This window comes from Salmo salar, chromosome ssa25 (assembly GCF_905237065.1).
Source record: "Salmo salar chromosome ssa25, Ssal_v3.1, whole genome shotgun sequence".
Taxonomy (NCBI): domain Eukaryota; kingdom Metazoa; phylum Chordata; class Actinopteri; order Salmoniformes; family Salmonidae; genus Salmo; species Salmo salar.
The window spans coordinates 40680735-40701638 of record NC_059466.1 but is presented as its reverse complement, the minus strand read 5'-3'; the positions used below and the strand labels follow the sequence as shown (position 1 = coordinate 40701638).

The following is a 20904-nucleotide window of genomic DNA, read 5'->3' as shown; positions in this document are numbered from 1 at the left end:
ACTGTCCCTAGAATTTCTAAGCAAACAGCTGGAGGTAGGGCTTTCTTCTATAGAGCTCAATTTTTATGGAATGGTCTGCCTAGCCATGTGAGAGACGCAGACTCAGTCTCACCCTTTAAGTCTTTATTGAAGACTCATCTCTTCAGTAGGTCCTATGATTGAGTGTAGTCTGGCCCAGGAGTGTGAAGGTGAACGGAAAGGCACTGGAGCAACGAACCGCCCTTGCCGTCTCTGCCTGGCCGGTTCCCCTCTCTCCACTGGGATTCTCTGCCTCTAATCCTATTACAGGGGCTGAGTCACTGGCTTACTGGTGCTCTTCCATGCCGTCCCTAGGAGGGGTGCGTCACTTGAGTGGGTTGAGTCACTGACGTGGTCTTCCTGTCTGGGTTGGCGCCCCCCTTGGGTTGTGCAATGGCGGAGATCTTTGTGGGCTATACTCGGCCTTGTCTCAGGATGGTAAGTTGGTGATATCCCTCTAGTGGTGTGGGGGCTGTGCTTTGGCAAAGTGGGTGGGGTTATATCCTGCCGGTTTGGCCCTGTCCGGGGGTATCATCGGATGGGGCCACAGTGTCTCCTGACCACTCCTGTCTCAGCCTCCAGTATTTATGCTGCAATAGTTTATGTGTCGGGGGGCTAGGGTCAGTCTGTTATATCTGGAGTATTTCTCCTGTCTTATCCGGTGTCCTGTGTGAATTTAAGTATGCTCTCTCTAATTCTCTCTCGCTCGGAGGACCTGAGCCCTAGGACCCTGCCTCAGGACTACCTGGCATGATGACTCCTTGCTGTCCCCAGTCCACCTGGCCGTGCTGCTGCTCCAGTTTCAACAGTTCTGCCTGCGGCTATGGAACCCTGACCTATTCACCAGACGTGCTACCTGTCCCAGACCTGCTGTTTTCAACTCTCTAGAGACAGGAGGAGTGGTAGAGATACTCTCAATGATCTGCTATGAAACGCCAACTGACATTTACTCCTGAGGTGCTGACCTGTTGCACCCTCGACAACTACTGTGATTATTATTATTTGACCATGTTGGTCATTTATGAACATCTTGGCCATGTTCTGTTATAATCTCCACCCAGCACAGCCAGAAAAGGACTGACCACCCCTCATAGCCTGGTTCCTCTCTAGGTTTCTTCCTAGGTTTTGGCCTTTCTAGGGAGTTTTTCCTAGCCACCGTGCTTCTACAGGGGTTTTAGGCTGGGTTTCTGTACAGCACTTTGAGATATCTGCTGATCTAAGAAGGGCTATATAAATACATTTGATATATAGGTGTGTGTGAATAAGACAAAGCGTGAGTGTGAGAGAGAAAGCGTGAGAGAGTTATTGTTTGTTTTTTACCAATAAAAACTAATGGAATTGAAATTTGGAAGGAGAGGGAGAGACAGGAGGCAATAGAGAAGAAAGGGAATAAGAGAGAAAATGTGTGTGTGTGAGATTCTGTGTACTCTTACCATCCCGCTCTCTCTCGCTCTCAGGACGAGCTCGTGGACCGGTGTCAGACCAGTCACCTCGTAAACGAAGACGCTTCACTGGGGGTTGCCGCAGCTATGGACACACACACAAAACATTAAAAAAACAGTCTGTCAAGTCTAAGCACAGTTAAAAATAGCATGCAAAACATGGCACAGTCCCTGTCCTATTTAGTACCCCCCCCACACACTCCTCTCTCTGCACTACAGTCCCTGTTACTGTCCTATTTAGTACACACACACACCTCTCTCTGCACTACACACTTTCCTCTGGCTGTCTCCAACACACAGGACAACAGGCTTAGAGCCAGGGAACTGGTCACCCAACACAGGTGCCTCTGCTCCTCCCCTGGGCACAGAACAAGAGGGGGACAGCCAGCTTCAGTGGAGAGAGAGATTTAGAACGTGGAGGAGAATGAGAAAAAATTCCACTGATACCATAGATAGAGAATGACAACTGCATAGAGAGAGAGAGACAGAGGTGGGGCAGCTAAGGAGAGAGAGAACAACAAAGGTGAGATGGTGAGAGGGCTGAAGGGGGGGAGAAAGCGAACCCGAGCTCAAGTAGGGTCGCAAGGGTAACAAGATGATGGGTAAAGGAGGAAGAGGAAGGGGTGAGAGCGATGGAGGGCCCAGAAGAGAGAGAGAAAGAGGAGAGGCAAATTCCTTGGCAGGCCCTACAGTCCCCGTCCTGGTCTATTTTGGTGGGGTGGTTGGCGGAATATTGCCTGCGCCAGGCACTGTATTTGGAAAGGCATGTGGGAGCAGAGCTGGGTGAAACCAGACACCGCTGAACACACTATCCGACCGTGATCCAGCACATTTCTTACACCCCCCCCACACCTTCCTCTATGCTGGCATTTAGTGTGCCCCCCCCCCCCCCCCTTGCCCTCACCCCCCTTCTCTCCATTAAATGGAATTATCCCGCTCAAACTTTCTTTCTCCTCTTCCTCTCTCTTCCCCCTGACCTCTCAGGGTCATTCGGTCGTCTCAGTGCACCACCAGCAGCCACAACACAACACATTAACAGGAGATGCCCTGAGAGCACTTCCACCACACAACACATTAACAGGAGATGCCCTGAGAGCACTTCCACCACACAACACATTAACAGGAGATGCCCTGAGAGCACTTCCACCACACAACACATTAACAGGAGATGCCCTGAGAGCACTTCCACCACACAACACATTAACAGGAGATGCCCTGAGAGCACTTTCGTTGTGAGAGCTGCTCCACACAAAGCCAGCTCTGTCTGTTTACAATCAACATTACCTTGGCTTGAGAGTGCAGGAGTAGCTTACATTTGAGACCTGCAGTATGTCTGTCTAGCCATGTGTTTGTTTCTGCTCCCAGCAAAGTCCCATATGGACAACAAACATGGTACCGTGATAAAATCCCACAATCACTCATGTAAATGGACCATTAATGTTCTTAATACAGAGAGTGTACGGGAAAAAAACACTGAAGTACATATACACCAATGACTGTATATGTGACATGGAAAAAGTCATTGCCCAGGTGACACCATTCATTCCTATGAAGACGCAATAGCTCACTTAAGCCAAATTAAATCGGTTAAGAGGGCCTCTCATGGATACAACATGCGCAGTTTGAGCTCACAGAGATATAATTTGAGCTACTCCAGGAAGTGAAGTTGCAGGATAGATCAGTGCTGCACCTTCTCATTGAGGAACTAATTTGAAGGCCAAACGGAATATTGCAGGCTGCCACTATCAACTAAATGATCCTTATAACTTATTGTGTGCGATAAATCGGTTGAAATACATACATCTGGTGTATTAGAAGCAATTATTAGTACCGTGATTGTCTTCGTAAACATTGTTTAATTTACGCCAAGATTGACCACGAAGACCGCCATTCACTATAATGGGGAGGTCCAGTTTTCTGCAAAAAATGCCCGAGTACCGCGGTTGGCCTTGAACTTCCGTGGCTTCAATGAGAGGGGGCAGTCATTCTCGCCTGGTATACACAGACTTTCACAGAGGGGCATACACAGTGCACACACACACGTATCCTAGCCTGACTGTGTGCAGTGGTCTTTTCCCTGTGCTCCCCTGAGGCCTGTTCTCACTGCAGCACAGTGTGGATCTCTGTGACCAGCACTCACCCTGCCTGCCTGCCGTTTCATTGTACCGCATCACAGATGGTACCCAACAGTAACAGACTCAACCAGCTACACTCAACCCCGACACTGCAAGTATGCACAATAACAAGGATCATTTATGATATGCACACAACAGTGTGGTTATACAAGATAAATATTTTGTTTATGGAGAACTGTCCAAACCAAATTTGTCACTTCCGTTTGCATACAGAAACACCTCATATTTAGCTCAAATCACAATGGCGGTGCCTCTGCCGCCCTCTCACCTCCTCCCTCCTCTCCTCGGACGGACCCTTCAGCTCTCGGGCCTGGTCATTATTGGGGTCAAACAGGTAGACGTAGTCTGAAGAGTAGCTGACCAACACCTCCTGTCCGTCCCCGCTGTAGCAGAGTGAAGTCACACGACACGACTTGTTGGACAGGTGGGCCGGAACGAAGCGCACACACATGCCCGTCGTTCCACGGCCCATGTAGTTACCTGGGGGGGGGGTTTAGTGAGACAGTCAAAGGCAAGCAATGGGGAATGACATAGGGCAGTGTTGAGTGAGTAGTTGTAGTAAGTCATTAATAGCGTAACTCAAAATTCACTTGTTTGATCAAGTTGGCTCCAGACTCTGATCCAAGGTCAGTTTTGCATTTCTCTTCCCGAAGGGTTAAGGCTTTGGTAGGACGAACTTATCCTAGAATGTGTTTCTAAACACTAACAATAATGTGGATGCTACCATGATTACGGATAGTCCTGAATGAATCGTCAATAGTGATGAGTGAGAAAGTTCAAAACGCACAAAAATCCTACCCCCATGACATGCTAACCTCTCAACATTACAATAACAGGGGAGGTTAGCATTTCTGGGGGGGGATGATAATTATGCGTCTAACTTTCTCACTCAGCATTATTGACGCTACATTCAGGGCTATCTATAATCATGGTAGCATCCACATTATATGTAGAAGCTTTTGAAAACAAATTCCATTTTTACTTACAATAAAAGTGACTCCAAAATGACACTACATTATTTACCATTCATTTCTATTGGGCACTACCTTTGTTCCCCTAAAATGTAGGGACTATGTACAACATTTCTAAACGTTCACCCGATATGGATGAAAATACCCTCAAATGAAAGCACTTTAACCTCAGTCATTGTATCATTTCAAATCCAAAGTGCTGGAGTACAGAGCCAAAACAAACCAAAAAATGTGGCAGTGTCCCAATACTTATAGAGCTCACTGTATCTACTGATGGAAATTCAGGCAACAAAGACAGACAGACAGACCGGGAGAGCTACATGAGAAGACAGAGATGGTTGTTACCCGTAGCCCTGGTCCCCAGCATGCGTCTGTCATAGATGCGTACGGAGCTGTCGGAGCAGCCCACCGCTAGATAATAGGGCACCAGCGGACTGATAGAGATAGACGTCGCCGCCCGCCGACAGTTGATCAGGATGTCCTGGTGAGAGGAAGAGACAGTAAACAACACCACCACCACCACCGTGGGCTAAAAATCTGAAAAACTGGAAAAAAAGGTGTGATATGATATGATTTAAAAACAATATAAAATAAGCAGATTTTTTATTTTTATTTAACCAGGCAAGTCAGTTAAGAACAAATTCTTATTTACAATGACGGCCTACCACGGCCAAACCCAAACCCAAATGACGCTGGGCCAATTGTGCGCCGCCCTATGGGACTCCCAATCACAGACTGTTGTGATACAGAATATGCCGACATTAAAACACAGGTCAAATAATAGATAAAAAGTAAGAGAAAAGTCTTGATTGTTGTTCTTTGTTTGATGGTTTTATGTTCAAAATCAATACAAATTTAGATTTAGAAAAATAAACATTGATTTATTTCCCCTCCTTCCTTACATCTTTGCAGTCCTCTTTAGTACAGCTGGTCTTCGTGCGCAGGTCAAACCAGCGCACGGTGCCGTCCTCCCCACACGACAGGAACGTATAGGGGTCGTTGGGTACCGTCATAATCTAAAAGGAGAACAGGAGGAGGAGAGTGCAGCAAGAGAGGAAGGGAAAGAAGGAGGTGGCAGAGGACAGGAGAAGGAAATGAAAAAGGGAGGGAGAAGGTGAAAAAGGAAAATGTGAAGAAAAAAAATAAACACTTGGGTAGCTCCCTAAACCTATTTTCAAATCAGGCACACAAATCTGGTACAAACAAGTTGAGAAACTCTTGTGTACAGTACCTCGTAGGCTGTTCCGTAGTGGCAGGTGAACTGGCACTGCCTGTTGATGTCGGGGCTCTTCTCTGTGTGGGTGTAGTAGATGATACCATCCCCAGAGCACGAGATGATCTGCTGGTCACTGGTCTGAGGCATGAACTTAGCACTGAAGATGTTCGCCCGGTGACCCGACCGTATGGTTGCCTTAACCTGAGGAGAGTTCCAGAGAGTAGTGTGTGTAGCGAGTTGCAGTGGTGTGTTTGATTGTGTTCGGTTCTATAGGTGTGTCTCCATCTCTTGGTATCCTCTTCATCTGCATTGAAGACTCCTGGGATGAGTTGCTCCCTCTTCTGACTAAAAGGGAAACCTTGGTTCTACTCTCCCATGTCAACTCAAATCACCAAAAAACATTCTGGTCAGTTGAACTGTGTCCAACTTCTTTTACCAGGTAAGTTGACAGAACATTCTCATTTACGGCAACGACCTGGGGAATAGTTACAAGGGATAGGAGATCAATGAGCCAATTAGAAGCTGGGGATGATGAGGTGGCTGTGATGGTATGAGGGCCAGATTAGGAATTTAGCCAAGACACCAGGGTTAACACCCCTACTCTTACGATGTGCCATGGGATCTTTACTGACCACAGAGTCAGGAGACCTGTTTAACGTCCCATCCGAAAGACTGCACCCTACAGAGGGCAATGTCCCCAATCACTGCCCTGAAATAGTGTCTCCTGCTAGCCCTCCAGCACCACTTACAGCAAGCAGCATCTGGTCTTCCATCTAGGACCAACCCTGCTTAGCTTCAGAGGCAAGCCAGCAGTGGGATGCAGGGTGGTGCTGCTGACAGATGCTTATCAAATGTAAATTATTGGACAAGATTGTAAAATAGAAGAGGGTATACATGATGCATAGCTGGGCACTGAAAAAAATCCTACAAGAATCCAATGCACCCAATTGACCAAGGTCATGTTCCACTTCAACACAAGAGACCCGAGAGGTTGGATCAGCAATTGTTCATTTTCAGAATCTCTCACCAGCCAATTTCTTTGACTGTTGACTAAGCTGATGGGAGGTTTATAGATGTCTACTCACTGTCAGTTTTTTTCTCTGTCCGTCTTTATCGGCGATAAAGATCTTTCAGTAGGTAAGTTCTCCTCCATATAATGAGCACTATCTACACATCCAATCCATTATAATTTCACCCCAGGTCGACCATGTAACTGTATAATAAAAACAGGATGTTGGTGATGTAAGGTCATATGTTTGAATGAATAATCTGTTTTCTGTTTTGTGTTTCCAACCTAACCTGCACACTTTTTTCATAATTTTTTTTTTTTACCTGCACTGTTTTATTATCACATCTTTTTTAACAAAAATTATTTTTTAACTAAAATCTGACTGACACCTTACCTTTCTGTTGTATGGGTTTGTGATGACCAGGTTGGTATCGTCCGACCCTGACAAGATGTACTCCCCGGTATCGTTCCAGGATATTGTATTGACCTGATTGGGACAAAATACAGTGTGAGTTCACTCTTGGCCTCAGCACATCATCATAATAATAATAATAATAAAAACAGCTTTTTGTCTAGAACTGTGGAATTCGGCAGGGTAGCCTAATGGTTAGAGCGTTGGGCTAGTAACCGAAAGGTTGCAAGTTCGAATCCCCGAGCTGACAAGGTACAAATCTGTCGTTCTGCCCCTGAACAAGGCAATTAACCCACTGTTCCTAGGCCGTCATTGAAAATAAGAATTTGTTCTTAACTGACTTGCCTAGTTCGATTCCCACGGGGGACCAGTACCGAGAAAAAAAATGTATGAAATGTATGCATTCACTATTGTAAGGTCGCTCTGGATAAGAGCGTCTGTTAAATGACTAAAATGTAAAAATGTAAATGTAATTCCTAACCCAATCTAAGGTGTAACATCAAAGCGTCACCGTCCCTCGGTCAAATAGAAACCAGGTGAAAGTTCACCAAATGAGAAAAACTATTCTGAACAAAAACATAAAATGCAACATTTAAAGTGTTGGTCCCATGTTTCATGGGCTGAAATAAAAGATCCCAGAAATGTTCCATATGCACAAAAAGCTTCTTTCGTGCAGATTTTTGCACAAATTTGTTTATATCCCTGTTAGTGAGCATTTCTCCTTTGCCAAGATAATCCACCCACCTGACAGGTGTGGCATACCAAGAAGCTGATTAAACAGCTTGATCAAGGGGACAAAAGGCCACTTTAAAATGTGAAGTTTTGTCAAACAACACAATGCCACCGATGTCTCAAGTTGAGGGAGTGTGCAATTGGCATGCTGACTGCAGGAATGTCCCCCAGAGCTGTTGCCAGAGAATTCAATGTTCATTTCTCTACCTTAAGCCGCCTCCAACGTCGTTTTAGAGAATTTGGCAGTACGTCCAAACTTTCCTCACAACCGCAGACGCCGTGTAACCACGCCAGCCCAGGACCTCCACATCCGGCTTCTTCACCTGCGGGATCATCTGAAACCAGCCACCCGGACAGCTGATGAAACTGTGGGTTTGCACAACCGAAGAATTTCTCCACAAACTGTCAGAAACCTCAGGGAAGCTCATCTGCGTGCTCGTCGTCCTCAACAGGGTCTTGACCTGGATCAACGTGTACGACAGCGTGTTCCAGTTCCCGCCAATATCCAGCAACTTCGCACAAGCATTGAAAAGGTGTAGGAAAACATTCCACAGTCCACAATCAACAGCCTGAACAGCTCTACGTGAAGGAGATGTGACGCGCTGCATGAAGCAAATGGTAGTCACACCAGATAGTGACTGGTTTTCTGATCCACGCCCCTACTTTTTTGAAGGTATCTGTGACCAGTCATGTGCAATCCATACATTAGGGTCTAGTGAATTTATTTAAATTGACTGATGTCCCTATATGAACTGTAACTCAGAAAAATCTTTGAAATTGTTGCATGTTGTGTTTATATTTTTGTTTAGTGTATAATGGAACATTCTATATCTGCAACACAGAGCACACATTTCGGGCCTTCTCTAGGCGCTGTGTCTTCGCGACCGTAGATCAATAATTCATTAAGTTCCACAGCAGAGTTTAATACACTCTCCTCCCTCTATTTCTAGGGCGAGTCCCATCAGTGTGCAACAAGGTTGGTCACACAATCCCTCTTCATTGCCAAATCCAACTGGACCCCTCCTCCCCCTCCACCCCCTCCACCCCATTCCCAAATAGTCTTTCTGGGTGATATAATCTCCATTTGATCCCCGGTCATGATTTACTGTCCTTCCCTTGACGAGCAGCTTTAATAAACACTGTAAATGTTATTGCATTTTTCACAGAACGGCTGTCATTTCAGAGAAACTGCTCGCATCACTGTCTGAGAAAATACATTAGCTTAATAAGAGTGGTCTGTTACATGCTAAAAGAACACACGTGCTGTAATTAGAGCTATGCTGGATGGTTTATATTAGAAATAGACAGATAGACAGACACAAAAGGGGAGGTCACTAAATGTGGGGCATGATGTCATGCATGGGAAACAAATTATAGGTTACTGATAAAGAACGCTGAAGTCTCTCCCAAGGGGGTAAGAAGACAGAGTGCATGTTTTCCTGTAGTCACCACTCTGCTAACACTGTGTTTCAGTAGTTGCCAGGACAACACAGGCATGCTAGGAAAGGCTACACTGCTGTTCACCTGTATCCCCTTAGAAAAGGACATTTCATGTTTCACAAAAGTATTGTAAAAATGTAGGCCTAGATTGTGTAATAAATATGCTATACACTGAAAAAACCTGTCGCGTTCATATCATTGGTAGTATCATATTTTTATCTTGCATATAAAATTTCTTCAGGCTTAGCATTGTGGTAAGTGGAGGTTGTTGCTAACATGAAACTGAGGAGATCATTATCATCACTATGACCACAACCACCATCTTTTCTGTTCAAGCAGACTGTAGCTTGACCCGAATACTGACCTATCCCATCACCTGCTGCACTCATTCAGCCCGTTGTGTTGTATACTGATCCTACTTGATAGCACTCTTTAGGAATACTGTGTGTCTGTGTCGAAGTCAGAGTCCTTATGCCACCCAGACCACTCAGTGTGCCCCTCAGTCAGTCGCCCCCCCCCCGGCCCTTCAGAGTCAGACTAGCCTCATTCTGAATAAGTCTGAAACAAAACTCTACAGTAGCTTTTTCCCTTAGCCCCAAGCCCCTGGACTTGTGATGCAGATCTATAGAAAGTGGATAGAAGTGCACAGCAAGATGTCACAAGCTTCCCCTAAATCTTTAGAAATTCAGGTCTGAATATGCCTACAGCAAGGAGTAGGAACAAGGGGAAAGGTGCTGTTTAAGAACTGGGTCTTTTAGTCAAGTGTAATAACAGCCTAAATGACAATACATGATGTATTATGCTACTACTTTGAGCCAGTACTGTACAGTAATGTTATCTACAGAGTAGATCAAGCCTAGATGTAATCTCTTCCAACATCTCCTGCAATTGAGGTCATGCTGGGATTTGGGGAACTGAAAAGTAATGGCCACCAGTATTAACGTAACATCATGTCACTCGTAATAGCCTAATAGGCATTGTGAGTCAGAATGGCACTAGTAACACATGTTGGAGGGCAATTCTTCCTCGATCACTTCCTATTTATGGAAGACAGGGGTTGACAACTCAAGTGGCTTCAGGTATCCAAGATGAGACAGACAGGTCCTCACGGAGACAGAGAGTGGATGGTGATTCAGTAAGCGGATAGACATAAAAAAATGTAATGGCTTCCTTACGTCTCCTTTGCATCCTTCATATGCACTGATAAGGACTTGGTAGGTGGGAGCGATGACAAACTCTTCCAAGCTACTGGTCTGAGAGAATACGCAATTTGACAGAACTCACTCGGACGATTATCTGAATGTAGCCTACAAGCAGGGAATCTGGCAGGAAGTTGTACGAGGGGATTCCATACGGAAGACATTTTGTTTGTACTATACAGAAGTTTTGTTAATCATTTATCGTTTCTCTCTTTATTTTCCTCCAACCAACTGAACAGACAGGACGAGAAGGACAGAATCCTTGACCCAAACCAGCATCAGGCAGTTTAAAGTGGTTGTGCAGTGGTAGAAGGAGTGACTGGCAGGGTGTGACAGTCTGACAGGGCGTTTGACTGGCCGTATGGCTGCCTCAGGTTTCACAGAGTATGAGCAGTCTGGCCAGAGCTCAACACTCACACTGAGCTCTGCTTTCTGTCTGTCTGACACAGGGTTTCACACACTGACTGATCGAGTGGGAAGGGTGACGTGCTCTAAAGATGCAAGGAGGGAGAGTTATGTGCACAATGTACACCACAGCCACACACGGTGGGTAACGCATACTCACACAGCCATCGTGAACATTGAGTGTCGCTTCGAGTTTCAGCCGCTGGACAAATTCTCTTCTCCCTGTGCAGAAACAGAAGAAATACCTTATTAGCAAGTCACAAATTGTTACCACGATATGTTACTTAAATACATCATTAGACTACTTCAGTCAGCATTGAAACTTATTGATGAAATTCAAGTCAACAACAAGGGCATCATCAACATGGGTAAATTACATAGAAATGGCCAAACATACCATGGAGTTCCTATTAAATTGATAGAGGGGTTATGTCATTAACCCTCAAAGTTCAGTAATGAGGCAAAAATGGCAGCCATCTTGGTCAGGGAGAAATGCAAAACCAGTCTAATTGGAATGAATGGCAGTAAAAGGCATAAGTGATGCATTTCCTGCTTTTACTTATGCAGGAAACATAAAGTAGGGCATGTGATGTATCAGCAATTGTGTAATGGAACTATAGTCAACCTAAAATATTGACATATAATACAGTTTATACAGGTTTTATATCAATTCTGTATAGCCTGTAAAATATATGTAAACGGACCATAAATGACTCAAATTGTGTTTTCTTGTAAAGCTGTGAGTGCTATTATATGACACAATATCATTACTTGTTGCATTTACAACTTGTCTTAGTCCTATCAGGTGATTTGAGCCAGTGTATGGCTGTGGAATGTTGGCAGTTAATTAGAAAAATATACGGAATCATTACTCTAAAACTGGCTGCCTAGCTAGCTAACACACAGTGCAGATCAATGAATGTGAAGAATTTTTTTACACAATATCTTATCACAACATCCGCACACTTCTTCCTGTAAATATATGTTTTTATAAATATTCTGTCGAAATTGTTAAAAGTGCATATAGTTGTATCATTTGTTACACTTTGAAATCAATGGTTTTTGTTTGGTATACATTTTCAATTGAAAAATCTGGAGTCTCAACGTAATTCCGTTATCATGGAATTGCCCTCATATAAACGATGACACTACGTGTATGGGGCCGCCTGGCCAGATTAAATTGGACTGTCCCATTCAATAAGAGAGAGACAGGGGTAAATAAATAGGTAAGATGATAAATAAATAAACAAACAAAACAAGCCAATGCTCTGTAATCGTATTGAAGTCCGAGCTCCAAGTTAGTAAGTGCATTCAAGGCACAATATCAGCTTTTGTTCTACAGCTGGGTTCTAGTGCATTGCTGTTCAAATCAAAACAAAGTGCCTGACTATATGAATATTCCAGGTTGCCATACACACCCACACCCCTCTAACATATTCTTTTCACAGCCAATCCATTTTGAGAGTGTTGAGGAATAGATTCAATCAACAGAGCTCTTCCCAGGTCAGTGATGTCCTCAAAAACAAGCCTGAAAGCTTGCCATTCGACTGAAACACGTTCTGGAAGTAACAGCTTCGGCCACAACAATATAATGCTTTTTCAACATTGGAGAAGTGGAATATTGAAGACTTGAGAAGACAGCTCAAAACAGCTATTCAACAAAATAGGCAGAGATGTCTCCATTGTATCCATATTCCCTCCTTTGTCTTTCAACCTCCCGATATTTAAAGTCAAACATCCAAAAAGAGCAAGACAACAGCCCAAAATGTCACTTCCCCCTCATTCATTTGCTGATAGGCCTTGGTCATGAGAAAGTAACATGATGATTATTGAATTAGCATATTTAGCTGAAACCATGTAATTTGATCTCACTAAATCTCATGGGTGAAGAAGACTGTGCAAAATAGCCTTAAATGTTCTATGATTAGGCCCAACTCTCCCTTGAAGTATATTTCTGGCCTTTGCTGAGATTTATATTCCACAAATGGAATACTAGCCCCCCTTCCACAGTGCTAAACTTAGCCTCTTACTGGTGTGATTACATGCTAGGGTCTCTCCGGTCATTTGACAATGACAGCTCTACCAACACACCCAGCCTAGTCAAGATAAATGTAGCGCTAAGCTAAATGCAGTGCTAGGCTAGCCCAATCCATAAACCACCTGCCCCACACCTGGGCCTGCTAAATCCTCACTCAAACGCAACTCAATACAAATCACAGTTAGGTTAACTTGGCCACAGATAGAAAAGGCTAATTAAGCTTACCAGTAGCCCCAGATAGCATGCATGGCATATAGCCTATAACAGGGCTATTCAACGTCTGTCCTGGAGGGTAAAAACACTTCTGGTTTTCATCCTCTCCTTCTAAATCAGTGACTGATTCAGACCTCGGACACCAGGTGAGCGCAATTAACTACAAGGTAGGTTCCCACCTGGCGTTTCCTCTCGCGTGAGCATGCTTTTCCCACATGCACTAACGGTTCCTCCATAGTATCTGGCATGCTCATGCAAGAGACAGAACAAATACCAAGGATCATATGCATAGTATTTCATAATCCTCTTGAAGGGTGAATAACAAAATGGCAGAAAGATTCTATGGAGCTTGATTACTATTTTCCACCAGCAAGTGTGACATCACACAATGAAACACAACAAAAGAACACAGTGGGCATAGTTCAAATCCATGTTAGCTGAGGGCAACACAACAGACGGGAGGGGAAAATCCCATAGCCTACCATAAGCACAGAACATTGAAAACATTGAATTCGATTTTCTATTGAGAAAATAGCCTAGGCATATAAAAACAACGTCATGTTTTAATCGCGGCATCATAGCTTTTTGTGAAGGAAAAAGTAAAAGCCTTGAGCAGTTTCAAGTCAGTGTCCTCTGAGTTAAGTGCACATAACCAGTACCCAAACTACCAGAGAAACACCAGTGTAGTCCTGCCCACACACTTGGGATGCCAGTCAGTGTAATGGAGAGCCAACCCCAGGAAGAGTGGCGTGTAGAAGACAGCTGAAGGTTTGTAAAAAAAAAAAAACACTACGGAGCTGCAGGCAATGAAGAAATATCAGGAGGAAAGGGGTTTAAGTAACCCAATACATGTTGTCATTATAGTAACAGTGGACCGTTATGGTCATTTTGACTTTTATGATCCCATAACTGAACCGTAGCCTCCGTCATATGCCTACTGTTTACTCTTAAGATCATGTAGTCTGGTGTTCCATACTCATAGGACTCTGTTCCTTGCAGGCACTGCAGCTGTTGAAAGAGACCAGGTTATCTTCTCTAGACCAGTGGTTCCCAAAATGGGGTACTGCAGGGTAATAATATGTGTGTATGTATATCATTTATTTACTTATAAATAGATAGATGTGCTAGTAACAACAGATTCAACAAATTTGGCAAGGAGTTCGTGGAACAAGTTTAGAAGGTGCAATAAAATACAATGTAATATTACTTATTTACAATATTGGCTACCCTTAGATACAACAGGGAGGCTCACAGGAATCCACTGTACTCCATCAATGATCCAGTTGTCAACTCAATACTTCTTGTATTCCCACAAAAACATTTATAAAAACATAAATGCACTTTAATCGAAGCATTAAAAACAGCAAAAATTGTCCCTTCTGTCCCATGGCAAAATGTGTAAAATTACCTTGAACACTATTACATTTCCTCTCCGATACAAAGAGGGGGGCCTTTAAAATGTTATTTCCCAGGGCCCAAGACTTGGTAGTCCAGCCATGCGTTGCAGCAGTCATTTATAAACTCCTTGTATGCCACTCAGTGGCGGTTCTAGCCACTGATTCTAGCCCCCCCCCCCCCCCAGAAAAAGCACCATTCTGCACTGACAAATTTTTATTCAGACATTTGGAACACAAATAAATTATCAACACTTAAAACTATATAAATATAAAAAGATATACAAAAATAAGACTCATAAATATCAAAAAGAATTAACAAAGACAAATAGTAACAAATGTGTTGATTTGGCACTCGAGCACCAATACATTACCCATCCCCCAACACTGTCAACCAAGAGTCAAGACTAAACCAATTCACCTTGGTGGTGTGCACACTGGTTTTATATTATTCTTAAAGAATTCGTACAAACCAGAAAACATTTCAACAATATGTCTGTGAAACTATATATTCACAGTATTATGAATGAATTGTGATTTATTTGGTAGCATTTCGTAGTGTGACTGATTTTACTAATTGCATTAGTACTGTATAAAATTAGAGGTGCGCTATTTGATACAATCCCCCACTCCCCCTACCTCGGGCTTCCAGTGGGGAGACCTGAGGTCAACCTACCCCCACCCCCCTCCCCATCTCGTACTTCTGAGTGGGAGACCTTCCCAGACAGTAGCCTGCCTAGCTCACAAACTAGAATCAGGGCACCCACTCCGACAAGGTTAATTGACCCACAGTCCCACACGGTGACATGACATCATTGACGTGACGTGCAAATGAGCGATAGAAAGACGATCGCGCAAATGTCACCGTTCCGATTTGTTTTGTGCGGGCGCCCTGTGCCGCCCCCGGCAAGATACCGCCCTGGGTGGCTGTCCATGTCGCCTATACCGAATTCCGTCACCAATACCATTTTTAATCGCACTCTAAAAGTCTGAGTTGTGTTCTGATTTTGAGGGGGTCCCTGATGAATTTGCTATCACAAAAGTGGTCTCCTGCCAGTACAATTCCCACTTAAGCAGATTCATTTCAGAGTCTCTCTGAGTTATATTTTGAGTAGCCCATTTGCCCCGAATCAATGGATTATTTTCCAGTGAGTCAAAGAAAACAAACAGCATTGCCACAGCCAAAGCTGAACACTCAGCTTTGGCTGTGGGCTTTTCTTACGGAATCCTCCAATATGTGCTCATGTTGTGTCTCAATTAAATCGGTCACTCATGAAACGTAACTGAGATGAATGGAGAGCCGTGTCTGGGCGGAAGGAAGCAATGATGATGTTTGTGCTGTAGTTCTGTGATATCCAGCAGGGTGTCAAAGATTATGATCAATTATTCAATTCCTGGCCCCGTCCCACACACACACACACACACAACCGCTCTACACACAGAGCAGAGAACTGGATGGGAAGGAGGGAGAGCTATTGTGTATGGGGTCCACTGCATGTGTTGAATGTTCTATCTGTATATATCAACACTAGACTGAGTGCTGCATTGTTGGTTAGGGGCTCGTAAGAAAGCATCATTGTAAGGTCTACACCTGTTATATTCGGCGCATGTGACTAATAACATTTCATTTGATACTGAGAAGGAAAAAAAATGAAAAAAAGGATGGGTTTGAAAATACACAAGACACCATGGCCACTATTTGTATTTATTATGGATCCCAATTAGCTTAGCTGCTGTATGGGGTCTTCCTCATTCATTAAGGATATGTAAGGGAATAACCCCCTGAAATGGACAAAAATGAATGGAATATTATTGGCACCGTACGAAACATATACACGATGTACAATACCACTCAATTGGACGCCGTTTCATTCAAAATATATTGCAAATGCCTTATGGCAAATGCCAAGTCTCACACAGCAAAAATCCAATAGATTGCGAGCCAAGGGTCAAATTTTGAAAATGTAAAGAAGAAAAAAATCTAAAACTTATCACCCCCTTAAAGTGCTTTCTGGACCGTTTTTCAAAATCCTTTTGATTTTTCTGTCAATTATACATGTATAAGATCTGTATGAACATACTTGTCATATTTTATTGTCATAATTATTCTTTTTTACTTGTCCATAGGGGCATATGTTTTGTCCATTTGCAATATGATTTCATAGGAAGTCAAAAGTCGAAGTCAAAAGTCAGTGAACCATTGCCAAATGCAATAAGAAATGTCCAAATGCAATATGAAAGTATTGAAAGTGCAAAGTCAGGATGTTATGTCCATTTGCCATGTACGATCATAGAAAGTCAGTTTCCAAACCTAAAAGTCAGTGAACCATGTCCAAATGGCATTTACACTGCCCAAATGATAAATAGCACTATGTTAAGCCATGAATCAACCTAGATCGTTGTGTTGATTTCATCAAGTCCATTTGATGATGTTTTTTCACTGTTGAATCTTATTGCAAATGTACTGTCCATTTGCAATATGTTTCAATGGGCATTTACCATCATGAATTTGACATGCTGGATGGGCACGGGTGGGGGGGTGCTCCCTACCCAACCATGGACCCCTTGCACCCCCCTAAAGGTATTAAAAACGATTTAAAAAATGTTCTCCTGGTAACCCGTTCCAATCACCAGGCGCACAGCTGTCCATTTGCAACATGTTTCAATGGGCATTTACCATCACAAAATTGACATGCTCAAAAATACTGCAGGAATGCGAAATTGACTGGCCCGATAAACTCGGGATGGCTGGGCAGTGATTCTGGTTCCTCTCCATCGCTCGTTGGTGTATATTTCAGAATGTCAATTTGGTGATGGTCTATCACTGTTTAAACATATTGCAAATGGACAAAAGTCAGCCAGCAAGTCACCGTCCATCAGTCAATTAGATATCATTCTGACACCAAACTGATACAAACTGACACCACACCCACTTTTTCCAACTTGCAAATCACCATACAGCTGACACACTTCAATCATTTTGACTTCAATTTGGTTGTCCAAAATACTATCAGCTTGCACTGCGTCTTTGCTGATGAATGCCCTGATCTCTGGCCAGTCAATTACATTGTTGTTTTGTCTATTAATCGCTTCTAATGGATTTGAAAATGTTGCAATAACCATGAATTTAACCAAATGTTTGTTTATGAGGGACGTCCCATGTTTAACCTGGACACATAAATAGTAGGAATTTGCGCCGTCTTTAGCCATGACCACCACATGAGAGAGAAATTACACATTAACCTAAAAAATGTTGATGCATGCCAGCAAAGCCACTACCCAACACTAAACAATACATGAATTGCACTATAACAGTGACAAACAGCGCCCACAAACTGGTAGGGCCTACATAAAGATGTCCCAACAGCAGAGTCCCAACACTTTACCACTGCTACACCTGGCCATTAGCGGAGCCTGGTCTGCCAGCTAAACAATTCACTCAGCCTCATTTACTGCCTTTTAAAAAAACAAAGCTGATATGGCTGACTTGCTTAAACAAATGTGGTTTCTACTGACAATAGAAATGTACAAATATGGCATAAGGGGACGACAAGCAGATAAGAGGGAATCTGTAATTTCGATTAAGACATTCATGAGCGAGCTAGGACGGAAGGCGTAAATATAAATATTTCTTCAGCACTTTTAAAATGTACAACAACAGAATTCAGAACATGGGCCGTTCTTACAGTATTCTCCCTGTACAACAAATCAAAACTGTAGGATAAATAAAGGGGGCATATAAATCCGATAATGAAAGCTCTTACAGTATTTGATTATGACATTTCTTTAAAACAGGCTATAGGCTACATGTGCACCACCAAGTCAGAACAGTAGACTAAATTATGAGGGTGAGGCACATGGGCTACTAACAGCTTACTACAGAACATAGACTTAGTATTACTTTCTTAGATACAATATACACATCTCCCTGGCATATTACCTAATTTATGCAAGACATTTTTGGATTCAGATTGTTGTGCAGGAAGGTGACGCGGCGGTCCTTCTTGGGCAAATTTTGTCATCAAACTTTCATCAAAGTCTGGCATTCTCTGGATTTACGGTGCTTTCAAGACAACTGGGAACTCAGGGGAAAAAAACAGGGGTGAATCATGGCGTCAGTGATCTTCAAGTCAGAGCTCTAGAAAGAGGCCCGAGTTCCCGACTTCGAATTCCGAGTGTGATGACCGTTCAAAACGTACTTTCCCAGTCAGAGTTTTTTTTCCCGAGTTCCCAGTTGTCTTGAATGCACTGAAGTCTGAGATTTCCTAGTTGTTTTGAACGCGACAGAAGTCATGCTGAATTGACAACATGGCTATTGTTGAATGTGTATCCTTTTAAGCTTAGAAAAGAGACCCATAAACCCAGACTTGGACCACACACCCACTCCACTGAATATCAGGCTAGTGATTACTTGCAATACTTGCAGTTAGCCAATGATTCCTTCCAAAACAGCTCATTGTTGAATTTGTTGTGTAATGTTTATTTCCAATGGCCAATGAGCACAGATACATTTTATCTATAATTTCTCTTGATATGACAAGGATTGAAAAGTATTTGCCAGTAGATTGTCAGCTTGATTCATGATGATGACTGCTTGTCTAGCTTGCTAGCTAAGATTTTGAAAGTATGATGTTGACATGATCAGTCCAATCAAAGCAATGGTAGATAATGTGATTTGGCGTCAACTTATCTGTGGCCAGTGACCTTGAGCCTTCTTGGATGGGCACTTCCATTGTAACTCTATGGCAGCACCCAAGGGGCTTGAAATTTCAAGCTCTCCCCTAGATTTTGCGGTGACAGTGTCCCCATGAGTGGCTCCTAAGTCACTGCATCCCTACAGATCCAGGCTGTATCACAACCGGCCGTGATCGGGAGTCCCATAGGGCGACGCACAACTGGCCCAGCATCGTTTGGGTTAGGCTGTCATTGTAAATAAGAATTTGTTCTTAACTGACTTGCCTATAAATAAAGAATACATTAAAAAAAAATGAGTGACAGAATACTGAGTTAGGCTGAACACCTGCATTTTGGAACGGCCTTACTCAAGAAATCAAAAAAGAGACCATGTGTGTATAAGGCTTTATTAACTCCATTATTATTATTTTACTACATTGTATGCAAACTGATATGTGACACGTATTAATGCCAACGACCCCACCAAACTTCCCTGCTAAAACATACTGTAGGTCAGTCTGCGGCCTTTTCGTTGCCACAGCCTAAATGCCAATCACCAAACGAGGGGGACTAAACAAATATGGATTAAATCGACTTCAGTACATGCTGTCAAAAGTCTGCATTCTGCAATAGGGAGTAACAGCAAAATAATGTTGTTGACAAAATCTCTCCATTCAGCTCCTCTAATCTTAAGGGTTTTTTTTCTTTAAAACGCGCATCCAATCACCTTGATTCATTACATAACTAGACCAATCATATGCTTTAATGTGCCGCGGTTCACAGTGCTGTTGCAAGACAGGCCAATAATAATAATAATATAGGTTCCGCTCGTGATGTTATTAAATATCAAGTGTCGATGCTCCGATTTCTAAACAATTTGCAGCACAGTTAAAAGGTTAACGCATTGAATATACTGGATTAATTAGAAAAATAAAACCACTACTTTTCGATGTGTAAGATAAGATGTGTCGAGTGAGCGTGATAAAAGGCTCAAATGCGTGTCTCTAGGCTACTGCGTGAGATTTGGCAGCTCTACTAATTTCATTAGCAATTGGGCAAATTGCAAGAATCAAAACTCCGGATGACTTGGCCTGAAACTCGTTCTCTATATTCTGCAGAAACACAGTCTTAAAATAACCAGCCATTATTGTTGATTTTGTAAGGACAAAGGGTAGACTAGACAGCAGGTGCATATAGACATTTCCTCCAGCTACAACTTGTAACCTATGTGAGGAAAGAATTGGTCAATCAAACATCAAAATCGGATATTTAAATTCACAAATGAAATGTAACCACAGTTATTTTAATAACCTCCACTTTCACCAAAGGGAACTGGCACAAATCAGCAATTGTGCTAGTTAGCTATAGCTACCTAAAAAGGCATTGCTAGCTTGCTGTGGCAAGAGGGGTATTGTTACAAAATAGCAAGCTGCCCACGCGGAAAGGCAAGCAATCATTGCAACGAAACAAATCAACGCCACTGGTGTCTGAAGTGGGGAAACAAGTTCGCTGCATTGTTGTCAGTTTGTATTTCACATGTTAGTAATCTAATCGAAAACATAGCTAACTAACTGGTCGACGTTCACTGTAGCTGTGTGTGTTATTG

General features: G+C 43.0%; 1 protein-coding gene across 5 annotated transcripts in view; it reads right to left on the bottom strand.

Annotated features, from left to right (window-relative positions):
• The window catches only part of LOC106586745 (DDB1- and CUL4-associated factor 6), a 60814-nt gene that overhangs the window by 38940 nt on the left and 970 nt on the right, over nt 1-20904 (bottom strand). For all 5 annotated transcript variants that reach the window (XM_014174319.2, XM_014174320.2, XM_014174321.2 and 2 more), the window contains exons 2-8: nt 11140-11201; nt 7186-7278; nt 5798-5983; nt 5469-5582; nt 4912-5047; nt 3864-4075; nt 1452-1545 (exon numbers count right to left, since the gene is read on the bottom strand). In XM_014174319.2, the coding sequence (XP_014029794.1) occupies nt 1452-1545; nt 3864-4075; nt 4912-5047; nt 5469-5582; nt 5798-5983; nt 7186-7278; nt 11140-11201 (897 nt within the window). The remainder of the gene's footprint in view (nt 1-1451; nt 1546-3863; nt 4076-4911; nt 5048-5468; nt 5583-5797; nt 5984-7185; nt 7279-11139; nt 11202-20904) is intronic.